General features: G+C 37.0%; 1 protein-coding gene across 6 annotated transcripts in view; it reads left to right on the top strand.

Moving 5' to 3' along the window:
- Positions 1-23,224, top strand: part of GOLGA4 (golgin A4) — a 117,890-nt gene that overhangs the window by 52,748 nt on the left and 41,918 nt on the right. For all 6 annotated transcript variants that reach the window (XR_003004756.1, XM_024756835.1, XM_024756808.1 and 3 more), the window contains 6 exons: positions 9,568-9,746; positions 13,112-13,240; positions 15,759-15,914; positions 17,602-21,827; positions 22,389-22,510; positions 22,912-23,042. Coding sequence is in view for 5 of the 6 variants with exons in the window: in XM_024756835.1 (XP_024612603.1) it covers positions 9,568-9,746; positions 13,112-13,240; positions 15,759-15,914; positions 17,602-21,827; positions 22,389-22,510; positions 22,912-23,042 (4,943 nt within the window). In the remaining variant the exon portion in view is untranslated. The remainder of the gene's footprint in view (positions 1-9,567; positions 9,747-13,111; positions 13,241-15,758; positions 15,915-17,601; positions 21,828-22,388; positions 22,511-22,911; positions 23,043-23,224) is intronic.

Genomic DNA, 23,224 nt, shown 5'->3' on the forward strand with positions numbered 1-23,224 from the left:
CAGAATCTGCTATCCAGTTAACTTGGAGGGGCAGAAGAAAAGTAGGAGTCCAAGATGATGCCAGAGTTTTAAGGTTAGGAGGCCGAATGAATCAGGTGAAGTCAGAATAGGAAGTCTAAATGGGGACACTGAGGAATAGAGTGAAATGGTGAATTTGCTTAGATTCTTTGAATTTGGGCCTATCATGAGGTTTCCAGATGGAATTGACCTGTAGGAATTTGGAAATAAAAAATCAGAGCATCTTTTAGGAGTAGTTAGCCTAAGGTTGAAGCCTATGGTTCGATCTGTAGAAGAGGCTGATTTCTCTGAAAGATTGTTTTACTGGTAGTAGAAGCGGTGGTAGCCTTAGCGGCTGCTGCTGCTAATAGCCAGACTTACTTTATGCAAGGCTCTGTCATCAATGCTTTGCTCGTATTCACTTGTGTATGTATTTGTATTTAATCCTCAAAATTTCTATGACTTGGGTATTACTAATATCCTTATTTCACAAATAAGAAAGGAGACAAGAAAACCTAGGAACATAGAAGTTAAGTAACTTGCTTACGTTCACCCAGAGAGAGTAAATGTATAGTCAGGATTTGAATCCGGGCATTTTGAGTCCAGAGCCTATGCTCTTAACACAGAGGTATTGAGTTTGGCAAAGAGACATAAATGAAAACAAAAAAAGTAACCTGAGAAGTCATAGGAATTGCGGATACTTATGCTTCTGGGGGAATATAGGAGGCATTTCCAAAAGTGAGGGAGGTAGGCTGAAGATTTTTTAAAATGTCTTTTAATTTACATGAGGATTTGATTCCCAGGATGCAGTTTCAGAAATGATTTTAGAAACCAGATTGTAAGGTTTAAGGAAAGGAATGGGTCTGGATGAGAGAGGCAGTTGGTTGTGCTCATAAATATCTCCTCATCTCCTTATAGTTGTTTTATTGACAAGTGGCTGGGAAATTTAGAAATGTGCTCCCCAAAAGCCTAAGATTTCCCTTCAGAGAGCATTAATGGGTAGAATCTCTCAGATTATAATCTCTAAAGACTTTGCTGAAGCAGCTGGAGACTCGTGAGACGCTGTTAAACAGGTTTGCTTTCCGTGAGCAGAAAACCTAATGCAGAGTCTCAGCTTCTCATGTCAAGCCTTTTCATTTTTAGGACTGCTTTTGTTGACTCTTGTAGCCAGCTGAGAGAAAATAATGCCGGTCAGGGATTACATTTCCTTTTAAAATTGAGATGCATCTTGTGAGGAGGTAGAAACCCATGAATAACAAGTAAAAAGGGGCACATGATGAAAAGGCAGACAAAATATACAGTTAATTCATATGTAGGATAAAAATTTCCCAGGCTGCTGTTCCAGTCAACTCTTTTGTAATACAGCCTTCCTTCTCTTGCTTCTCCAAAGCACAGATGTATTTTGTCTTTGTTTATTTATTTTTACAATTGAGGTATAGTTGATATACAATATTACATAAGTTTCAGGTGTACAACATAGTGATTCACAATTTTTAAAGGTTATACTCCATTTATAGTTATTACAAAACATTGGCTGTATTTCTTGTGCTGTATAATATATCTTTGTACCATATTTATTTTATGCGTGGTAGATTGTACCTCTTATGTATTTTGTCTTTAAATGTGATTTTCATAAAACTATATTTTTGTAATATTTCATAGCCTATAAGTTGAGAAACTTATCTGTTAATAATACTGTCAAAATATTTAAAGTTAATAAATACTTAAAGAGAGAATTAAGATTTACAGTTATTTAATAGATATATTTATTTTGGAAAGTCTTTGGATAACACGGTTATGAGTGCTTTTATAGATATTTTCAAAATTATATTTGTAGTCATAATTATTGAGGTTTATGATAGAAAGTTGTAACAGACTGATTCCATATTGAAGATGTTGCCCTTTAAATCTATAATGAAAGTTAGTTTTGTGCATCAGCTGAATTTCATCTAATGGCTTTCGTTGAGTCTGAACAGAATTGTTCTAATATAATGTGATTCTTAGTTCAAATATAAAATGCATTTGCCAATTGACAGAAAAGTCCCAATTTGGTACTAAAAGTGAGAAAAGGTCTTTGTAAAGGAAATAGAGTTTTCATAAATTTTTATAAACATCATTTGGCTCTTGGAGAATTCAGTTGCTGTGTTAAATGTTTGTCTTTCTCTTTCTTAGATTTAAAATTCAAAGGCTAAAAAACACATAAGAGCTGGCCATGTGAAGGAAACACTAACATTAAAGTTTGTGGTTGTTAAGGTTTTTAGAAGTAAATGTGCCTACATAAAATAATTATCAAAGGATCTGAACTCTCCTAATGCATTTTTAATTGTAAAAAATTTAACTCATATATTTAGCAGTTCTTGACATGTGGATATTAGTAGACAAATGGCTACTTTTGGGGGCTCACTTATTCTGGAGATCAAAATGTGGCTCAAATACATTCCTCACTACTTTTCTTAGAAAACAGTCTATTGCACTGCTTCTCATAGTTTTTCTAGACAAACTGTGATGATTCTCATATGTTGGAGGACCAAGGAAATCTGAGTGTCTCTGATTTTAAAAAGAATAATACTATCATAAAATACCAAGACTATGGGAATATGGTAACATGCCTACTTGATGCTGTATCAGCTTGTAGTACTTACTCTGCTCTACAGTGGAACTGGTAGGCATGTTTTCTGAAGTACAATACTATAGCACTTTTGTTAAAATTATTTCAGTGAATAAAGAAAACCAAAAATAAATATATTTGTTACAACCATTTTACTACAACTGTTGATAGTATTCCTTTCTAGGTGTTACTTAAAAACAGATGGTCATATCTTCAAGTAACCAGATTTTAAATTTGGAGAATTCTGGTGATTCAGCTTAAGTATGTGATGGTGTTTTTTTAGGTACTAGGTACTATTACTGATTGTCTAGAATATTACCTCTTCAGTGCAGCACCGGTGCAGAATGTTAATGCTGCCGAAGTTCACGCTAGATCTTGGGTATTCTTTGTGTGCATGTGTGTGTATGTTTTACCTAGGATAGGAGGTAGAGTAGCTGGCTAATCATTAATGTAGTGTATTACCCAAAAATTGGAAAATAGAGAAAATGAAAGCACGTTGCTGTTGTTTCAATACACTTCCAGTTAGTCTTTTCTCAATCCTTATTTTATACGATTGTAATCATAATTGTCCATATAATTTTGTATGCTCCTTTTTCTTTATTTAGCATTATATTAGGAGTAGTTTTACATGTTGCTAAAGTACTAACATTTTAATGGCTTTGTCAGAATGCATGTACATCATTAACCATCTCCCTATTGATCAGCACCTAGATTATTTTCTACTTTCACTATTCTGAATAATACTGTAACAACTTTGTAATACAGCTTATTCCATCCTTGAATTTTTTCTCTGGATAAAGTCTTCCCCATAGACTTTTAGTCTTTTTTGTTAATTACCTTTAAGAGATTTAAATAAAGCCATTACAAAAAAGAACCCATATCATAGTATTAACACCCTGTCCTTAAAATGTTCTTGCCTACAACTGTGCAAAATGAGTAAAATATTCTGCTCAGATTAGGAAAGTTTACACAGCACACTGACTTTTGTAAAACCTGTTTCCATTTCATGTACCCTGTCTTTGCTGAAGTTCTGTGTTTTATGATTGTCTGCATTTTAAAATGTAGAGTAACTCACAACGTTCTTTGCTTTTTTATTGTCATGTTGTGTTTGTGCAGGAAATAAGTTTCTTTTTCATTTGTATAGTATAAACCTAATATACCAAAGACATTCAGTGGAACATTTATTTGAAGGACCCTTTAAAATAGAGTTTATTTTTAAATAATGTATAAGATTTATGCATATTTGTATAACACACAAAAATCACATGTGTATTTAAGTGCTTTGTTAGTTGTTGATAATTTATGTAACAGAGTTTTCTTGGAGTCTTAAGTCTCACAAAACATCTTATTTTTGTGCATCCACACATGCCAATAAGTGAATCATGGTGCCTTTCCCAAGCCTTGTATGAACAGGACTGGGGTAAGGGCTGTTTTTTTCTTATCATGGGTACTTTGAATAAGCTTTACAAAGAAAATTCCATGTTTCTCAGGCAAAAGAGTATGAATTAAAGTTGAATTTAAGTATGCCATGTTAGGTGAGTAGTATGTACACATTTTGGCACTGAATGAACACCTGAGGGAAATTTTTATTATTTTAAATGGAATTAGATTTTAATTTAATATAAGTTTTTAATTTCATAGTCGTGTATTTGTAGGTGCTTGATACATTTCTACAATAGTAGCTGTACATACAAACCTTTAGAAAGTCATTGTCAGCCTGCACTTATTTATGTCCCTGGCAATGTCACTGTTACTGGAAAGCACCAGCAACTAGAGGAACACATTTCTTTGCTACAGAATCATATTTTCCATTTAATTAAATTTACTTAGCTTTAGCCTAATATTTTTCAAGATCATCCTGATGTTTTCAAAGTATTTGATAGTAAATTTGCATGGTTAATGTAAGGAGTGCATGAAATTTGGATAGATCTGTAAAAATTTTTTTTTTTTTTTTTTTTTTTGCTGTACGCGGGCCTCTCACTGTTGTGGCCTCTCCCGTTGCGGAGCACAGGCTCCGGATGCGCAGGCTCAGCGGCCATGGCTCACGGGCCCAGCCGCTCCGCAGCATGTGGGATCTTCCCGGACCGGGGCACGAACCCGTGTCCCCTGCATCGGCAGGCGGACTCTCAACCACTGCGCCACCAGGGAAGCCCGATCTGTAAAAATTTTAAAGGTCAAAGCATAGTTAATCCTTAGAGTGAATCCTGTTATGTATTTTGGGAAGTGGCTTGAAAAGTAGATTTCCATTGCACATGCGATATTAAATTTCTGAAGGCCCCAAGTATTGCAATATCTGGTTTATGCCACTAGGTGGTAGCATTATTTTATTTTCATTTATGTAAACTCTAGACCAGTGGTTTTCAAACTTTTTAATCACAGGGATCTCCTTACACTCTTAAAGCTTACTGAGGTTTCCAAAGAGTATTTGTTTGTGTGGGTTATATGGATTGATATTTATTATATTAGAAATTAAAACTAAGAAATTTTTTAAAAGTTCATTTTAAAATAACAATTATAAACCTATTATATGTAAGTATTGAATACTTTTATGAAAATTACCCATATTTCCCAAAACACAATTTAGTGTGAAGAATGGCATTGTTTTACATTTTTGCTTATCTTATTGTTTGGCTTAATAGAAGATAGTTGTATTTTCACGCCTGTTTCTACATTCAATCTGTTGTGATAGGGTCACAGAAAGGGTCTCATGACCCTAGGATTTGTGGACCACACTTTGAAAACTGCTGCTCTAGACTTTTGCTTTTATTCACAAAAGACACTTGATGATTGGATGGGAATTCTGATAAATCTTTGTGTTGTTTTTTTCTGTTAATTTGCATTTCATTCATTTCATAGTACTAGCTGTGTTTTTTTGGTTTTATATCACATGCATTTTAGCAGCTTTTTTGCTGGGATAAAGAAATAAGCACTGGCTTACTTATTCATTCTTGATGTTATTAATCAGCTTCTTATTTAATCTAGAGGTGGCAGCCTTTCCACATTTCTGCCTCTTTGCTTCTTCCCTGCAGGGGGAGTAGAGTGGGTCTTGTTATTTTTACAGTAAAGTGTCCCCTGGGACAGTGCAACAAAACAGTAAGGCTGCCTAGAATCTCAGAATTCTGGCATTTGTTATTTATTATGATTGGTTAGGACATTGAGAATGAGGAGGGGGAAAGACAGTGAAGTGGTAAAAGCAAATGCCACATTCTTCCTAGCTTAGCCTGAGGATTAGTTCTTTTATACACCTCCCCCCACCACCACCCTCCACCCCGCCTGCCTTATTACTTCAACTGTCTTTTTGTGAAATATTTTCTTTATATCACCCAATGCCTAACATATGCTTGGCAGATGTCAAACATCTAATAAATATATGATGAATGAATGGTTGGATTATTGAGCTGTAGATTGCCAACGTTTCTCATGTAACTCATATAGTGAGCATTTGTCCATTTTCATAATTCCCATGGATGTGAGTAAACCTCATCTGAAGGGGAAAGTGATGAGCCAGCAATAAAAGGTCTGCCCTGTGTTTTTCCTTAACTGATAGAGGACCATTCTTAAGGTGCATTCAATTTTTTCTAGAAATATTTTCAAAGTTTTTTTTTTTTTTTTTTAAAGCAAAAATTGCCTGAGATACATTGAATTTTGCTTTGGAAGAACACAACGTGTTCTTGCAACATTTGGCGGCAGTTCGTGCTTAGCCTTCCTGTTGGTGTGTGCTGTGACCATGGTTTCTCTGTGCACTCTTGCATGTTGGCAGAAGACTTGTCAGCTGGGGCTGATGCACGCTTTCTTTCTCCCCACTCACTTATCCTGTGTTGGTAATTGGAAGACAAATTATGTAGACATTCAGAACATACTACTTTAGTACTCAACATTAAAATCCTAGCATAGTTTCATTTTGGAAAGAGTGGGGAATTCACTTGAGAATACTATAGGCTAAGGACACCACTTTACTACGTCTGGTGGTTGCAAGATCAGAAGGTGAGATGTTTCTGGTTAGTAAGTAAGCTCTCAGTATATCCTCCTTCAACATTGAAATGGGACTCGTTGGACGCAGACTTCCTGTAAGGAAGTGGCTTCATTTGTGGTAGAGTGTAGAGTGGGTTTGAAATAAGTTTTCTGTATGTGGATATAGAAATGTGTTTTATTGCCTCTTTAAAATTTTATTTTATTTTGGGGGGACTTAACATTTTCATAAAGCAAGATGGAGGTGGAAAGCAGTGAGTTTTTGTATGTCTGTCAGAGGTATAATAACATGCTGCATTTTGTTGAGAGTTAGAAGCCATCAGTAATTGATTGGTTCAGAAATTCTGGTTTAGTAAGGTATATTATTGCTCAGCTGAGCTTGATCAATGTCAGCATTCTTGGTTTTAAAAAATAATGCAAGGTAAGGATTGTTCCTTAAATCCTGTATATTTAAGTTGATTTATCATCTGAAGGCAAAGTTGGATGACTCAGTTGTTACATTTGAATGAGGACATCTCAAAGGTGTCTTTTTAGGTATAAAATTATATGGTTCTCTGACAAGGTGGCAGAAGGTAGGAAGAAAGGATTAAATTTAGATGAAAAGAACTTGGAACCAGATCTGTCCTACCTTAATCATTATATGATGGATAATCAAGTGACTTAGGAAAGCTATTTTGGAGGATTAAACACTAAAATTAGAATATAATATAGGAGAATATACTAAAATTTACTGAGTATGGTTAGAAAAGTTAACTATTGGAAAATTATATCCAAATAGGAACTCTGTGGCATAGATTTTTTTGTTATTTGAGAAAATGAGAGCACTACATCTATTTTTATACTATATCGGATTCTGGAATTTAAAGAAAACAATGAAAATTCACTTGGTATTGACTGTGTACAGTTTTGTTTTATTTTGCTTAATTGACAAAAGTTTTTCATTTAAAACTGTCTTGCTGGAAGAATATCAAAACTATTTTCAGGTTCTCTAGAGCCTGATTTAAGATATTTCTGTGAAGTGCTTAGAAGTGCTAATGTAAGTGCAATCTTACATGCCAAATATTAGCAGTAAGGAAAAGATTGTGATGACATCTAATAAGCATTTTAAAATATCGTCATTCCATTTTTCCATGTTTTTCTCTCCCAGATTTAAACCTTCAGCTCAAACTAAGCAGTAAGCACTCTGCTACAGAATTTCTTTCCCGTAATTGATCAGTTTACTCCACTTGTTTTTGAGAAACTAGGAAACTAATTTCTTATTCCTGGCAAGAGGAGCTTCTTCATGCTCGACACCAGAATTTATAGGAAAAGAATATCTAACTAAAACAAAGAGCATTTCCCTTTAAACACTTTATTTACCAACATATTTATGTCTAAGGATTATCATCTTGGTGTTTGTAGGCAAATATCAATAAAGTTGGAGTAGGAATCTTTAAAAATAATTTCAGCTAATTAATATGCCTTTGAAATTTAGACCTTATTTGAACTATAGTTTTATACTTTGTGCATATAAAATGAATAAATTGGGTAGATTTTTTTAATATCAAAAACATGGTTGCCAGAGAAGTGTTTTTGTTTTGTTTTGTTTTTTAACGTAGTGAGCAAAATAAGTTGTGTTTCTTGGTTGTTACCAGAATTCAGCTTTTCTCTTGCCTTTTTCTGTACCTACTACAGTTCATCATTAAGAAAATGCTTTAGAATACGTGTTTGCTTCAGGTATGCAATTCCTTTGCCCAAACCACTGTCTGTTAAGTCAAGTTGTGGTTAATAAAGGGGCTTTTAAATGAGATATCATAGGTTGAAGTTCCACATTTCTTATACCACTGGGAGTGAAAATACTACACATGTCAATGAACTGTCACCTCTGGATATATGTTTCTTAAAAGGATTAAAACCCATCTTGAAATTTGATGTTTTATTTATAGTTCTTCTCTTTGGTAAAGGGAAGTCTGGTGTCTTCTAGTCTATGAGGACTAAAGGAAATAGTCTAGGATGATAATAGCCGTAGGATTTTCACAGGCTACTATTCTGTCAGTAGAGAGAGAAAGAAGGGGAGAGAGAGGGAAAGTGTATGTTTGCACACATATGCAGTGCACACAAACATATATACACACACACATATACATAAACACACACATATATATTTTGGTGTCAAGTTACCCAGCTCTTGCACCCATCATATATGACTTTGTTTGATACTAGATGAGCTGTCCTTAAAGATCTTACTACTCTAGCCTAGATGATTGTTTATTAAGGGCCTGAATTCTTACTTATTTCACCCAAGAACTCCCTGCTGGTAGTGCCTTTTTATACACGTTGAATCAGGTAAAGATTTCTTTCTAGTTAACTACACTAATTCGAAACTTACACAGTAGTAGGTTTCATATCAAAATACATTGTTTAAATATGTGATTCAGACAGTAAATATTAAAAAAAAACCCTGCTGTTATCATATGGTTAAGAGGTTTTTAAAAATAAGATTAGTCAAAGAATAATTTTTTCATTCTTAAAAATGTCCTAGTGAGTATATAATAGTATTACCTAATTATTGATAATAATTAGATAATTATTAGATAATTGATAACAATTAGATAAGAACTGCATCACAAACAAAAAAGCAATTGGAATTATATACTACAGAAGTAGGTACAAGTCTTCATTTCTTTGAATTTGCTATCCATAAGGACACTTGTGGGGAGAGTGGGCAATCTTTAGTAATTTAATATTTTTTCTAATATTTTTTCTAACTTCTGAGCTTAAGTTCATATAAGCAATCTTAAGATCTGAATCCAGAACTCAATGACAAATTGCTTTCAGTGACTGGACATTTCTGTGGCTTTTAACTACTCAAATATCTCTTGGCTTAAAACAGTGATGAGTTTTTTAACCTCTTCTGCTACTGCTGCTCTTAGTTCCCATAAATTGAATGTAAAACACTTTAGCTCAATGATAGTATTTCTTGAGATACTTGTTTTCTGCTGTTTTCATTGTAGCTTTTGAGGAACTTGAAAAAGCCTTGAGTACAGCCCAAAAAACAGAAGAAGCACGGAGAAAAATGAAAGCAGAAATGGAGGAGCAAATAAAAGCCATTGAAAAAACAAGTGAGGAGGAGCGTAACAGACTTCAACAAGAATTAGGCCACGTGAAACAGGAGGTTGTTCATGTAATGAAAGTAAGAATAATTCTGGATTGAAATGGGCTACGGCAGTGTTGAAACTTAAGTCTTAGGCTTTTCCTACATCTTTGATAGTAAAGAAGAGTTAATTTGTATTTTGTTTGAGACCTTGATCATTTCGTGATGTTTAGATTATAGGAAAAAAGCACTTTGATAGAGAAATGAATGTGTACCTTTTTGGCTATACTTCCCAGAGATAGTCTCTGCATATAATTTCTCTCTTATGTTTTCTAATCCTCTCTTTAATTAATTAACTAAGTTATTTACTTGGCTACATTGGGTCTTACTTGCAGCACATGGGATCTTCATTGTGGCGTGTGGGATCTTCTGTCGTGGTGCGCAGACTTCTCTCTAGTTGTGGTGCGCGAGCGTGCAGGCTCAGTGGTCGCGGCACGTGAGCTTAGTTGCCCCGCGGCATATGGGATCTTAGTTCCCTGTCCAGGGATCAAGCCCACATCCCCTGCATTGGAAGGTGGATTCTTAACCACTGGACCGCCGCGGGAGTCTCTTTATTTATTTATTTTTTAAACACAAAAGATGGCATGTTATTTTTACTGATCTGTATTTTGCTTTTCCACTTAATAATCTGTCTTGGAGGTTGTTCTTTATTATTGAGTTGATAATGATGCCCCATTTGTTTTAAAGACTGCTCAGGACTTCATTGTATGAATAGCTCACAATTTAATCAGTCTTCTGCTGATGGATATTTAGGCTTTCAGTTTTTACTGTTGGAAATTGTGAATATCCTTATCGTATTTGCTCACATCTGTGTTTCTTTAGAATAGATTCCTAGAAGTGGAATCTAGGAAAAAATTACATGTATTTATAATTATTGGATAGTTGCTACAAGCTCAATGGAGGACAGTTTATACTTATGAGCAATGTATTAGAATATGTTCCCCCCCTCACAAAGATGGTATTACCTGAAATTTTTTATCTTTCCAAGCTAAGTTAAAATAATGACATCATTGCAGTTTTTTTAAAAAAATAAATTTATTTATTTGTTTATTTATTCTTGGCTGCATTGGGTCTTCATTGCTGCGCGCGGGCTTTTCTCAAGTTGTGTCGAGCAGGGGCTACTCTTCATTGCGGTGCGCGTGAGCTTCTCACTGCAGTGGCTTCTCTTGTTGTGGAGCGTGGGCTCTAGGCACGTGGGCTTCAGCAGTTGTAGCACGTGGGCTCAGTAGTTGTGGCTCGCGGGCTCTAGAGCGCAGGCTCAATAGTTGTGGCGCATGGGCTTAGTTGCTCCGTGGCATGTGGAATCTTCCTGGACCAGGGCTCGAACCCATGTCCCCTGCATTGGAAGGCGGATTCTTAACCACTGCGCCACCAGGGAAGTCCTGTAGTTTTAATATGCATGTCTCTTACCAGTACGACAAACATGTTTTTGTATGTTTACAGGAATTTATAGTTTTCCTTTTTGAGTCGCCCGATCAGATCCTTGATTCATTTTCCTCTTGGGCTGTTGGTCTTTTTGTGATTTGTAGAAGCTTTTTACCTATAGTAAGAATTAGCCATTGGATATAAGGTGTGTTTATCCAAATAATTTTCTCAGTTTGTTATTTGTTGTCTTTGTTTATGATTTGCTTTTGTTTTGGGGTTTTTTTTGGCTATGCAGAAAGTTTTCTTTTCCTTAAATGCTCTCTGGATTTTGTTCTGCTTTAAAAACACATTCTCAGTTGAGATGAAAATTTTTTTTTTATTTTTCTCATCTAACACTTTTTTTTTTTCTTTTGTATCCTTTGACCAACATCTTCCCATTTCCCCATCCCCAGACCTGGTTGCTTTGCCTTCCATCACACCAAGTTTTTTTAAAATTTATTTTATTTTATTTGTGTTTGGCTGTGTTGGGTCTTCGTTGCTGTTCATGGGCTTTTCTCCAGTTGAGGTGAGCGGGGGCTACTCTTTGTTGTGGTGTGCAGGCCTCTCTCTATGGTGGCTTCTCTTGTTGCAGAGCATGGGCTCTAGGTGTGCGGGCTTCCGTACTTGTGGCTCACGGGCTCTAGAGCCCAGGGTCAGTAGTTGTGGTACACGGGCTTAGTTGCTCCGCGGCATGTGGGATCTTCCCAGACCAGGGCTTGAACCCGTGTCCCCTGCATTGGCAGGCAGATTCTTAACTACTGCGCCGCCAGGGGAGCCCTCTCATCTAACACTTTTATGTTTTCATTTTTTATGGTTAAATCTTTGATCAAACTGAAATTTATTTAGTGTGAGGAGTGAGGTAGGGATCCAACTTAAATTTTTTCCAAATGACTACCTAGTAGCCTTCAAATCATTTCTTTAATAGCCCATGTTTTCCCTTCTGACATGCCATACTACCTTTATTACATACTAAATTATTGTAGTGCTACGTATGGGCCTTCTGGATTCTCTGTGCTGTTCCACTGCTTTGTCTGACTATGTGCTGGTATTACACTAATACCAGTTTTATAATATGTTTTAGTTTTATAATGTTCTACTATTTGGTAGCCTCTCCTTGTTATTCTTATTTTTCAGAAGAGATCAGCTATTCTTGCATGTTTATTTTGTCCAGTGGGCCTTCCCTCGTTTTGTTTTATTTGATTATATTAAATATTTGAATTTATTTAGGGTGATTTGACATTTTTATAAGATTGAGTCCTCCTATTCAAGAAAGAACAAGGTCAATACTTTTTTTTTTTAAATAAATAAATTAATTTATTTTTGGCTGTGTTGGGTCTTTGTTTCTGTGCAAGGGCTTTCTCTAGTTGTGGCAAGCGGGGGGCCACTCTTCGTCGCAGTGCGCGGGCCTCTCACTATCGCGGCCTCTCTTGTTGTGGAGCACAGGCTCCAGACGCGCAGGCTCAGTAGTTGTGGCTCATGGGCCTAGTTGCTCTGCGGCATGTGGGATCTTCCCAGACCAGAGCTCAAACCCGTGTCCCCTTCATTAGCAGGCAGATTCTCAACCACTGCGCCACCAGGGAAGCCCAATACTTTTTAATAAGTAGTAGTACATGCCTGGAAAGCTAAGCATAAATAGATGGGTGTGGCCAGAACACCTTGACCATGGTGGAGTGCCCTCTCTGAGAGCATCCTTATTCCTCCTACTGTGCTCCCCTATCCTGATTGGTGGGGAACATCTTTGTATGATGTGGAATTGGAGCTTCAACCCCATAGGACTGACCATTGCAGCTGCAGCTCTCTTTGTCTTAAATGAGGAGCAACACTTTATTGGTTTATCTTTTAACTCTCAAGAGTTTGGTGACTTTTGATTTATGTGGGAAATATGTTCCAATTTTTCCTCTTAAGAAGCTATTAACTTGATTATAATAAAGTATCATTTAGTTGTAGAGTTACATATTTTATTCTGGGTGTCTCACTTTAACTATTTGGTTGTGTTTCAGAAATCCTCAGAACAAATTGCAAAATTACAGAAGCTTCATGAAGAGGAGCTGGCCAGCAAAGAGCAGGAACTGACTAAGAAGTTTCAGGCCCAAGAAAGGGAATTTCAGGAGCAAATGAAAGTAGCTCTTGTAAGTACCTATTTTGTTTTGGCCACATTATAAAGTTGTCAGCCCCTCACCCCTGCCTTCCAGCTTGAGGTCACGCTACTGGCAGCCTTAACATTTGAGTATGCAGAGAGGGTTGGCCGTAGGCAGGAATGAGGCTGTGAGAGCTTGTTAATTTAATATTATCTGAAAATTAAATTTTCTCATCTAACAAGCTTTCATTAATCAGTTTGTTTATCATTCCTCTCACCCTGGCTGTAGGCTGTGATTAGGGAGAAGTAAAGGGGAACATAGGGTAACTGAAGCAGCGACTGTGTAACTTAGGAAGAATGTCTAAAAACTCACCAGACTGAATATATCAGAGCTTAAGGTTCAGAGAGTTTGCCTGAATGCATTTTAAAGAAGACAAAATGAAAATAACCAAGTAGTTTTCATTTTAAGTAGAATAATTTCAGTAATTTTCAATCCATATGATGTTTAAAAAGATAAAGTAAAATGAGAAAACTGACTGAACTAACTAAAACAATAACCAGAAAAGCAAAGATAGAAAGATTTGTTGGAATAGTATAATTTGGAAGTTTAAAGCAAAAAATTTTTTCTCTTGAACTGTGAAGTATTAATGCTGAAACTGTAGTTTACTGTTTTTATATGAAGCTATTATCCATGAGCTAATATGTGTAATTAAAAAATACTTTTAGTATGAAAGGATGAGAAATAGTTTTTATAATTTTAATCTTTTTTTTTTGGCTGCATCGGGTCTTAGTTGTGGCACACGGGATCTTTGTTGAGACATGCGGCCTTCTCTCTAGTTGTGCCGTGCGGGTTTTCTCTCTCTGGTTTTGGTGCGTGGGCTCCAACGCGTGTGGGCTGTGTAGTTGGCGGCACACGGGCTCTCTCGTTGTAGCGCGCAGGCTCAGTAGTTGTGGCATGTGGGCTTAGTTGCCCCCAGCATGTGGGATCTTAATTCCCCGACCAGGGATCAAACCTGAGTCCCCTGCATTGGAAGGCAGATTCTTTACTACTGGCCCACCAGGGAAGTCCCTTTAATCTCCTTTCTTTTACACATTTTTTTTCACTCTCAGCTGGACCTGGGGCTCTGAGGATTTCCAGCAGCTGTGATCCTTGAACTGAGTCAGGGAGTTCTCTAATCTCTGTGGGGCCAACAGGCACATGGTTTGACAGTGCTGTTGGCTGAGGTTAGTGGTTTAGTCCGTGGTTGTGAAATGTACACCTGTACGGGTACATATTTGTATTCTTTGTTGGTCCAAAAAGGATTTAAAGTTGTTTACAAGAGTACTTAAAAACTATAACATGATAGCATACCTTTAAAATAGGGACAAGGAAATAAAGGAACAAAGCGAGACATTAAGGACCTAAATGAAGCTGGGAATGATGCTAAAAATTCAAGTCATAAAGACCTGCTGTGGGTTTTCATGCTGGAGTAATTGGGGGCACTGAGCCTTGAACATTGGCCTTGTTAATACTGTATTCGGGAACTGATATATTCAGACATATTCCCACTGGCGAGCACAGGACACAGACACACGTAAAACACGTATGTGCACATGCTCTCGCCCCCTTCCACTCCCCTTCCTACCTAGTTTCTCAAAGGAGTTAGCTTGGAGTTGAGAATCAAAATTCTTCAGACTATTAAAATTTCTTCTTTTATATTTATGGACGTAGATAGAGATGCATTTAACATATAGTTTACATTAAACAATATAACATTTTTAAGTGATGTTTTTAAATTGATGTTATAGAAACTAATATTTTCTCATCAATCTACTTATAATATGGTACAAAATCTTTACTTAAGGCAATATGCTTCCCCAGAGTGAAATGGACTGAAAATATTACTGTTGGCCACATGAACCCTAAGCAATAGGTATAGAGAAGTATACTTAATTGGAGTCCAAAGTCACTAAATGTCAAAAGTGCTCTCTGGAGCTTCTCTTTTCAGAACAGTAAACGTATTAATATGAATGCTGATATATACTAAGGACAGTCAAAGAAGAAGCTTGTCAGGGCCAGACCATCTGAAGACATATATAGACTTTTATAAATATTTCCTTGATCTAATCCATATATTCACATGTAATCTTCTAATTTTGATTTGCTTTTCTGTGTGGGGTTCCCTATTATAGTGAGGTATTTCTCATAAATCATATAAATTTCTCAGCCTAGAGTTGAAATACCAAACTGGCATGCAGAGAAGAGGTAGTAACAATTGTGTGACCCTGCACATTCAGTGATATTTTGCAAAACATTTTAAGTAGTGAAAAAATAGCAGACGTAGTAGGGTTACTGGAACAAAATTTTTCATATCAATAGTGATTGTGACAAAGATTGGCCAGATCACACGGAAAAAGCCACAGTGCCTTATTTCTGCAGACCAGGGTGTGGGAAGAGAGGTAATGATACTGCCTACCTCGCAGGGCTGGTGTGAGGATCAAATGAAATGAATGAATGATTCCTGTGGCAGTGCTTTGGGAATGCTGAAGATCTACATGGGTCTAAGGTGGTGTTACTGTTTTTGGCACAGGAAAAAAGTCAGTCTGAATATTTGAAGATCACTCAAGAAAAAGAAGAGCAAGAATCTTTGGCCTTGGAAGAGTTAGAGCTGCAGAAGAAGGCAATCCTCACAGAGAGCGAAAACAAACTTTGGGGCCTTCAGCAAGAAGCAGAGACTTACAGGACTGTAAGTTTAAATACTCTTCAGGTTCCACAGCTGTGGAACTGCTTGTATAGGAAAACTGTTGTTATCTCTGCAGTCAATATAAGGTTGTAGAGAAGCTTTTGTTTTAGATTTACATATACATGCACTCCATTCATTATTAGGTAGTAAGAGCTGTTCATGGGAGTGGTTTTGACGTCTGCTACATGGTGCTCCTGACCTGCCTTTAGCTGGCTGTATTTCTTTCAGCCACTCGCTCCGATTCTTTGCCCTCAGGCTGTGCAGCATCTTAGCTCCACTGCTTACTCACCTTTCATCTTTAGGAAGTGACCTCATTTTGTACGCAGCACTTGCCCTGACACCTTCCTGCCTGTTCAACTTCATCTCATGCCACGCCCTGGACATAATTCATTCTCTGTTTATATCACAGTTTAGTTACCCCATTGCTCTACTTTGACATTTAACTTTTCCCCAATTTTCCCATATTATAAATAGTCCTGTGGTGAGCATGTTAGTATATATATCTCCGTGTGCACATTTTAAAATCCCTCTGTCCTTCCCCTGAACAGTGTATGAAATGTTCGACCTATTTTGAATAAACTGACTGATGTTATTTAGACTTTTTAGCCTTTTTGCTCTGATTTAGACAGTGACACAGTCACACTTCTTACCCCAATTTCTATAAGGGATTTGTTTTTTTGTTTTTTTTTGTGGTACACGGACCTTTCACCGCTGCGGCCTCTCCCGCTGTGGAGCACAGGCTCCGGACGCGCAGGCTCGCAGCCATGGCTCACAGGCCCAGCCGCTCCGCGGCACGTGGAATCTTCCTGGACTGGGGCACGAACCCGTGTCCCCTGCATCGGCAGGCGGACTCTCAACCACTGCGCCACCAGGGAAGCCCTCTTACCCCTACTTCTAAACTGTATTTTATTTTCCCACTTCCAACATTTCTGTAAGGTGGCATGGTAGAGAGGAATGGGTACTCAGGAGGCCTAGATCTTTCACTTACTAGCTTTGTGAATTAATTATACCTTAATTTCCTTACCTGTCACCTGAAGAGATTGATATTTGGTAATTTCTTAAGACCTTTCCAGCTTTGACATTCCTTGGCTCTGTCTTACATTCCTTACAATGCCTTGACATTCCTTAGCTCTTTTCCTTTCAGTCAAGATTGATATTTTCATGAGATGATCATTTTACTATTACTTTTTGTAAATTACTTTGGTAAAATTTGTGTAAGTTCCTTCTTTTTGAAAAATATCTTCTAAGTAATAATTTTTGGGGTAAGAGCCAGATACATTATTTTTCTTCCAGAATTAAGTTATGAAAGTAATAGAATACTATTATAGGCCTTTTAACAAAACAGAAAAAAATACTCATCTTTCTGCCAGCAGTTACTATTATCTACGTTATGATTTATTTCTTTTTCACTATCCATTCAGAATATTCTTGAAAAAACAGGTAGTTGAAATAGTTACCCAAATAGGTAGAAAGAATCTGGAATTTTGAGTTGTGTAAAAAATAGAATCTTTTCTTTATTATATGATTCGTTTAGGAATTGAGCACAGATTCTTTGTCCTTTCTAGAGTTTGGTAAGATATGTAAAGTTGTTTATCTAAATTTTAATCTTTAAGTAGGTGTAGACATCATGTCATATATATCATTGCTAACAAATGTACTTTAATAAAAAGACATCTGTTTTCATTAACAGAGAATTCTTGAATTAGAAAGTTCTTTGGAAAAACGCTTGCAAGAGAATAAAAATCAATCAGAAGATTTAACTATTCATTTGGAAGCTGAAAAAAATAAGCACAATAAAGAAATTACAGTCATGGTTGAAAAACACAAGACAGAATTGGAAAGTCTGCAGCATCAGCAGGATAACCTTTGGACTGAAAAACTCCAAGTCTTAAAGCAACAGCATCAGACTGAAATGGAAAAACTTAGAGAAAAGTGTGAACAAGAAAAAGTAACACTGTTGAATGATAGAGAGGTTCTCTTTCAGGCCCACATAGAAGAGATGAATGAAAAGACTTTAGAAAAGCTTGATGTGAAGCAAACAGAATTGGAATCACTATCGTCTGAACTGTCAGAAGTATTAAAAGCCCGTGACAAGCTAGAAGAAGAACTTTCTGTACTAAAGGATCAAGCAGATAGAGTGAAGCGGGAATTAGAGGCCAAGCTGGATGAACAGAAAAGTCATCACCAGCAACAGGTTGACAGCATCATTAAAGAACAAGAGATGTCTATCCAGAGAACTGAGAAGGCATTAAAAGATGAAATTAACCAACTTGGGCTGCTTCTGAAAGAAAAGGACAAGCATTTAAAAGAGCATCAGGCTCATGTGGAGAATTTAGAGGCAGATGTTAAAAGGTCTGAAGGGGAACTCCAGCAGGCGTCTGCTAAGCTGGAGCTCTTTCAGTCACTGCAGAGCAGCATGCATGAGCAGGTAGAAACATATGAGGAGCAGTTGGCCCAGTTGCAGCAGAAGTTGTTGGATTCGGAAACAGAAAGAATTCTTCTTACCAAACAGGTAGCTGAAGTTGTCACTCAAAAGAAAGATGTTTGTGCTGAGTTAGATGCTCACAAAATCAAGGTACAGGACTTAATGCAGCAACTTGAAAAACAGAATAGTGAAATGGAAGAAAAAGTAAAATCTTTAACCCAACACTATGAGTCCCAACTTAAAGATAATATAGAGGAGGAACAGACAAAGCAACTCTTAATGGAAAAGGAAAATGTAATTTTACAAATGAGAGAAGGACAGAGCAAAGAAATTGAAATACTCAAACAGAAATTATCAGCCAAGGAGGACAGTATTCATGTTTTGCAAGAGGAGTATGAAACCAAATTTAAAAGTCAGGAGAAAAAGATAGAAAAAATTAAGCAGAAAGCAAAGGAGATGCAAGAAACGTTAAAGAAGAAACTGTTGGATCAGGAAGCCAAACTTAAGAAAGAGCTCGAAAATACTGCTCTGGAGCTCAGTCAGAAAGAAAAACAGTTCAATGCCAAAATTTTGGAAATGGCACAGGCTAACTCAGCTGGAATCAGTGATGCAGTGTCAAGATTGGAGACAAACCAAAAGGAGCAAATACAAAGTCTTACTGAGGTGCACAGGAGAGAACTCAATGATGTCATAGCAGTCTGGGAGCAGAAACTTAACCAGCGAGCTGAAGAGCTTCAGGAAAAACATGAAGTCCAGTTACAGGAAAAAGAACAAGAGGTAGCAGAACTGAAGCAAAAGATCCTCATATTTGGGTGTGAAAAAGAAGAGATGAACAAGGAAATGGCATGGCTGAAGGAAGAGGGTGCTAAGCAGGATACAGTGTTGAAGGAATTACAGGAACAGTTAAACCAGAAGGCTGCTCACATGGTTTCTGCCTCACAGAATGAAGCTAAACTGAAAGCTGAACTTGAAAAGCTGGAGGTTGACCTGAATCACTCTCAGAAGGAAAATACTTTTCTTCAAGAGCATGTAGTTGAACTGAAGATGCTGGCAGAAAAAGATAAGCTTAAGGTCTCTGAGTTGACTGAGAAGCTGAAAACCACAGATGAAGAATTCCAGAGTTTGAAATCTTCACATGACAGAAATAAGAAAAGCCTAGAAGACAAAAGCTTAGAATTCAAAAAACTGTCCGAGGAGCTAGCAGTTCAGCTGGACATTTACTCCAAGAAAGCGGAAGCCTTATTACAAGCTAAAACAAGTGAGCTCATCAACATTAGTAGCAGTAAAATTAATGCCGTTCTCTCTAGAGTCTCCCATTGTCAACACCACACAACTAAAGTTAAGGAGGCACTACTGAGTAAAACTTGCAAAGTTTCTGAATTAGAAGCACAACTGAGACAGCTAATAGCAGAGCAGTACACACTAAATAGTTCTTTACAACATGCTGCACATCAGTTGGAAGAAAAAGAAAGTCAGATTAAGAGCATGAAGGCCGATATTGAAGGTCTTGTGACAGAAAAAGAAGCCTTACAGAAGGAAGGAGGAAATCAGCAACAGGCTGCCTCAGAAAAGGAGTCTTGCATCACTCAGTTGAAGAAGGAGTTATCAGAAAACATCAACGCTGTCACTTCGATGAAAGAAGAGCTTAAAGAAAAAAAAGCCGAGATCAGTAGTCTTAATAAACAGCTAACTGATATGAGTGCTCAACTTCAGAACAGCATCAGCCTAACTGAAAACGAAGCAGCCATTTCATCACTAAGTAAGCAACATGATGAAGCGCAACAGGAATTGCTGGATCAGGTGCGAGATTTATCTTTGAAAGTTGAAACTCTGAGTAAGGAGAAAACTTCTGCTCTTGAACAGGCCAACAAATTCTCAGAATGGAAGAAGAAAGCACAGTCAAGATTTACACAATATCAAAATACTAGTAAAGAATTGCAGATGCAGCTTGAGTTAAAAACAAAGGAAACCAGTGAAAAGGATGAGCAGATAACTTTATTGAAGGAGGACCTTGATCAGCAAAAGAAGAGATTTGAATATTTAAAGGGAGAAGTGGAAGATAAGAAGAGCAAGATGGAGAAAAAGGAACGTAATTTACAGACTGAGTTAAAAACTCAAACAGCAAGGATTGTGGAATTAGAGGAGCATGTTACTCAGAAAACAATTGAAATTGAGTCCTTAAATGAAGTTCTTAAAAATTACAATCAACAAAAGGATATCGAACGGAAAGAAATGATTCAGAAACTTCAACACATTCAAGAGTTAGGAGAAGAAAAGGACAACAGGGTTAAAGAGGCTGAAGAAAAAGTCTTAAGCCTTGAAAAGCAAGCATCTTCCATGAAATCTGAACTTGAATCTACGAAGAAAGAATTGGAACATGTGAATTCAATTGTGAAAAGCAAAGAAGAGGAGTTAAAGGCATTGGAAGATAGACTTGAGTTAGAAAGTGCTGCAAAATTAGGGGAACTGAAGAAAAAAGCTGAACAAAAAATTGCTGCCATCAAGAAGCAGTTGTTATCTCAAATGGAAGAGAAAGAACAGCAGTATAGAAGAGACAGAGAAAGCCATCTGAGTGAACTAAATACAAAATTGCAGGAAAGAGAGAAAGAAATTCATGTCTTGGAAGAAAAACTTAAGTCGGTGGGCAGTTCACCACAATCAGAAACATCAGTTGCACCCAGATCGGCAGAAAATGAGGCAGCATGTACTGAGCAAGAAGAAGCAGAATCCCAAGGCTGTGTGCAGAAGGCATGTGAAGAAAAAATCCGTGTTTTACAAAGAAATTTAATTGAAAAGGAAAAGCTATTGCAGAGGCTAGAGCAGGAAAAAGAAGGCACAATTTCTTCTCATTCTGAAATGCAGTGCAAATACCAGGAGCTCTTAATAAAGATAGAACAGGCTGAAGGAAAGCAACACGAGGATCAAGTGATGATAAAGCATCTTCAAGAAGAACTTGAAGAAAAAACCAAATACTCCTTGTTAGTATCCCATCATGTGGAAGAAGAGGGAGGTAAAAATAACATAGGGGCAAAGCAGAACTTGGAGAATGTGGTTGATGGTGTCCAGAAAGCCCTCCAGGAGAAGGATTTGACCTGTCAGATCCTGGAGCAAAAGATAAAAGAGCTGGATTCCTGCTTATTGAGAGAGAGGGAAGGACATAGAGTTGAAATTGAAGCGTTGACCTCAAAACTTGAAAGATTACAGGCTCTACAACAACAGATGGATGGAAAAAGTAAACCCATGGAAGTTTTGGAAGAAAGTGCTGAAGAAAAGTCCAAATCTCATGTGGTCCAACCCAGCTTGCTTAGTAACACGGAGGCTGAGCACAATGACCTGGAGTTTAAATTGGCAGGGACGGAGCAGGAGAAGCAGAAGCTGAGCCAGGAGGTGGTTAAACTGCAGAAAGATCTTCGAATGTTGCGGAAGGAACATCAGCAAGAACTGGATATCATAAAGAAAGAGTATGAACAAGAAATGGAAGAGAAAATCAAGTAAGTTTTTTTCAGTATGAATATTTTTAAGGCAATCCTCCTTAATGAAATCTCTCTTTTTTGTGTCTAATACCATTAAGTTTCACAACCTAAATTTGTTAGTATCGAACATAAATATAATAAGTTAAATACCGAAGAGAACTAAAAACAATTTAAGGCAAGAGGCAGTGTTATTCCATGTCAGTTTATGGGGAAAAAACCCTTTTCTTGCCTATGAGATCATGGTTATTAGGTACATATCCCAGTAATTATTTTTAAAATCATTTTTATATTTTTATTATATAATATAGATGTGTATGTTGAAGAATTTTAAGTCGAAAGTAAAAATTCTCAAATCATCAGGACCATTCCCTAGAGTTAATCATAGTTTACTTACCCTTCCAGAAGTTTTCTGTGCCTGGAGACGCACACGCACACACACATGCATGTGGATGCACGCTCCCTTAAAAGTTGTTGATATTGCTGAGGTCATACTATATACACTGTCGTGAAGACCAGGTAACTCTTTACAGCTTGTTTGTTGTATGACAGCAGTTAGCTCTTCATATTTTTGGTACTCAGACAGGAGCAGGAAGATCTTGAGTTGAAGCACAATTCCACACTAAAACAGCTGGTGAGGGAGTTTCATACACAGCTGGCACAAAAGGAACAGGAGCTGGAAATGACCATAAAAGAGACCATTGGTAAGTAAACTTTTAAATTCAATTAAAAAACAAACCAGAATCAGCAGAGACTATTTATAATTTAAGTTTATTCTTTTCACACTGTGCTAAGTGCTTAAAGTAATTATAAACTGGAGAAGAAAATGATTCTTGCCCAAGAAAGTTCTCTGATGGGAAACTGTGCTGCCTGAAAGTGGCTTGCCTGTCAGAGGGGAGGAGCAGGTGGAAGAACCTGAAAGCATTACCTGATTAATTACCTAACGAAGACACTTCTGCTCCGTGAGAAGGGTACATTTGGTCAATTTGATCAATTGATTTTAGTCAAATTTAATTTGGAACAAGGGTTCTTACAGAAATTGGGGTACAGATACTAATTCTTACCTAATATGTTTTCTTGTATGTGTCCATTTTTTATTTATTAGATAAAGCCCAGGAAGTGGAGGCTGAACTTTTGGAAAGCCATCAAGAGGAGACAAATCGGTTATATAAAAAAATTGTAGAGAAAGAAGATGATCTAAAACGAACAGCCAAAAGATATGAAGAAATCCTTGATGTACCTTATTTTCTCTCTTGAAAATTAGCTGTAATAGATTTCATGGTAGTGCTAAAGAAGATAGGCTGTCAGATTTCCTGTTTTTTCTAGTGTAGAAGGTTTTTTTTGGGGGGGGAGTCAATATTATTCAAATTAGTATTTCTCTACTGTTTGCAGATTTATAAGGAGTCTAACTGATTTCT

The sequence above is a fragment of the Neophocaena asiaeorientalis genome, unplaced genomic scaffold, assembly GCF_003031525.2.
Source record: "Neophocaena asiaeorientalis asiaeorientalis breed wild unplaced genomic scaffold, Neophocaena_asiaeorientalis_V1.1 scaffold265, whole genome shotgun sequence".
NCBI classification, from domain to species: Eukaryota; Metazoa; Chordata; class Mammalia; order Artiodactyla; family Phocoenidae; genus Neophocaena; species Neophocaena asiaeorientalis.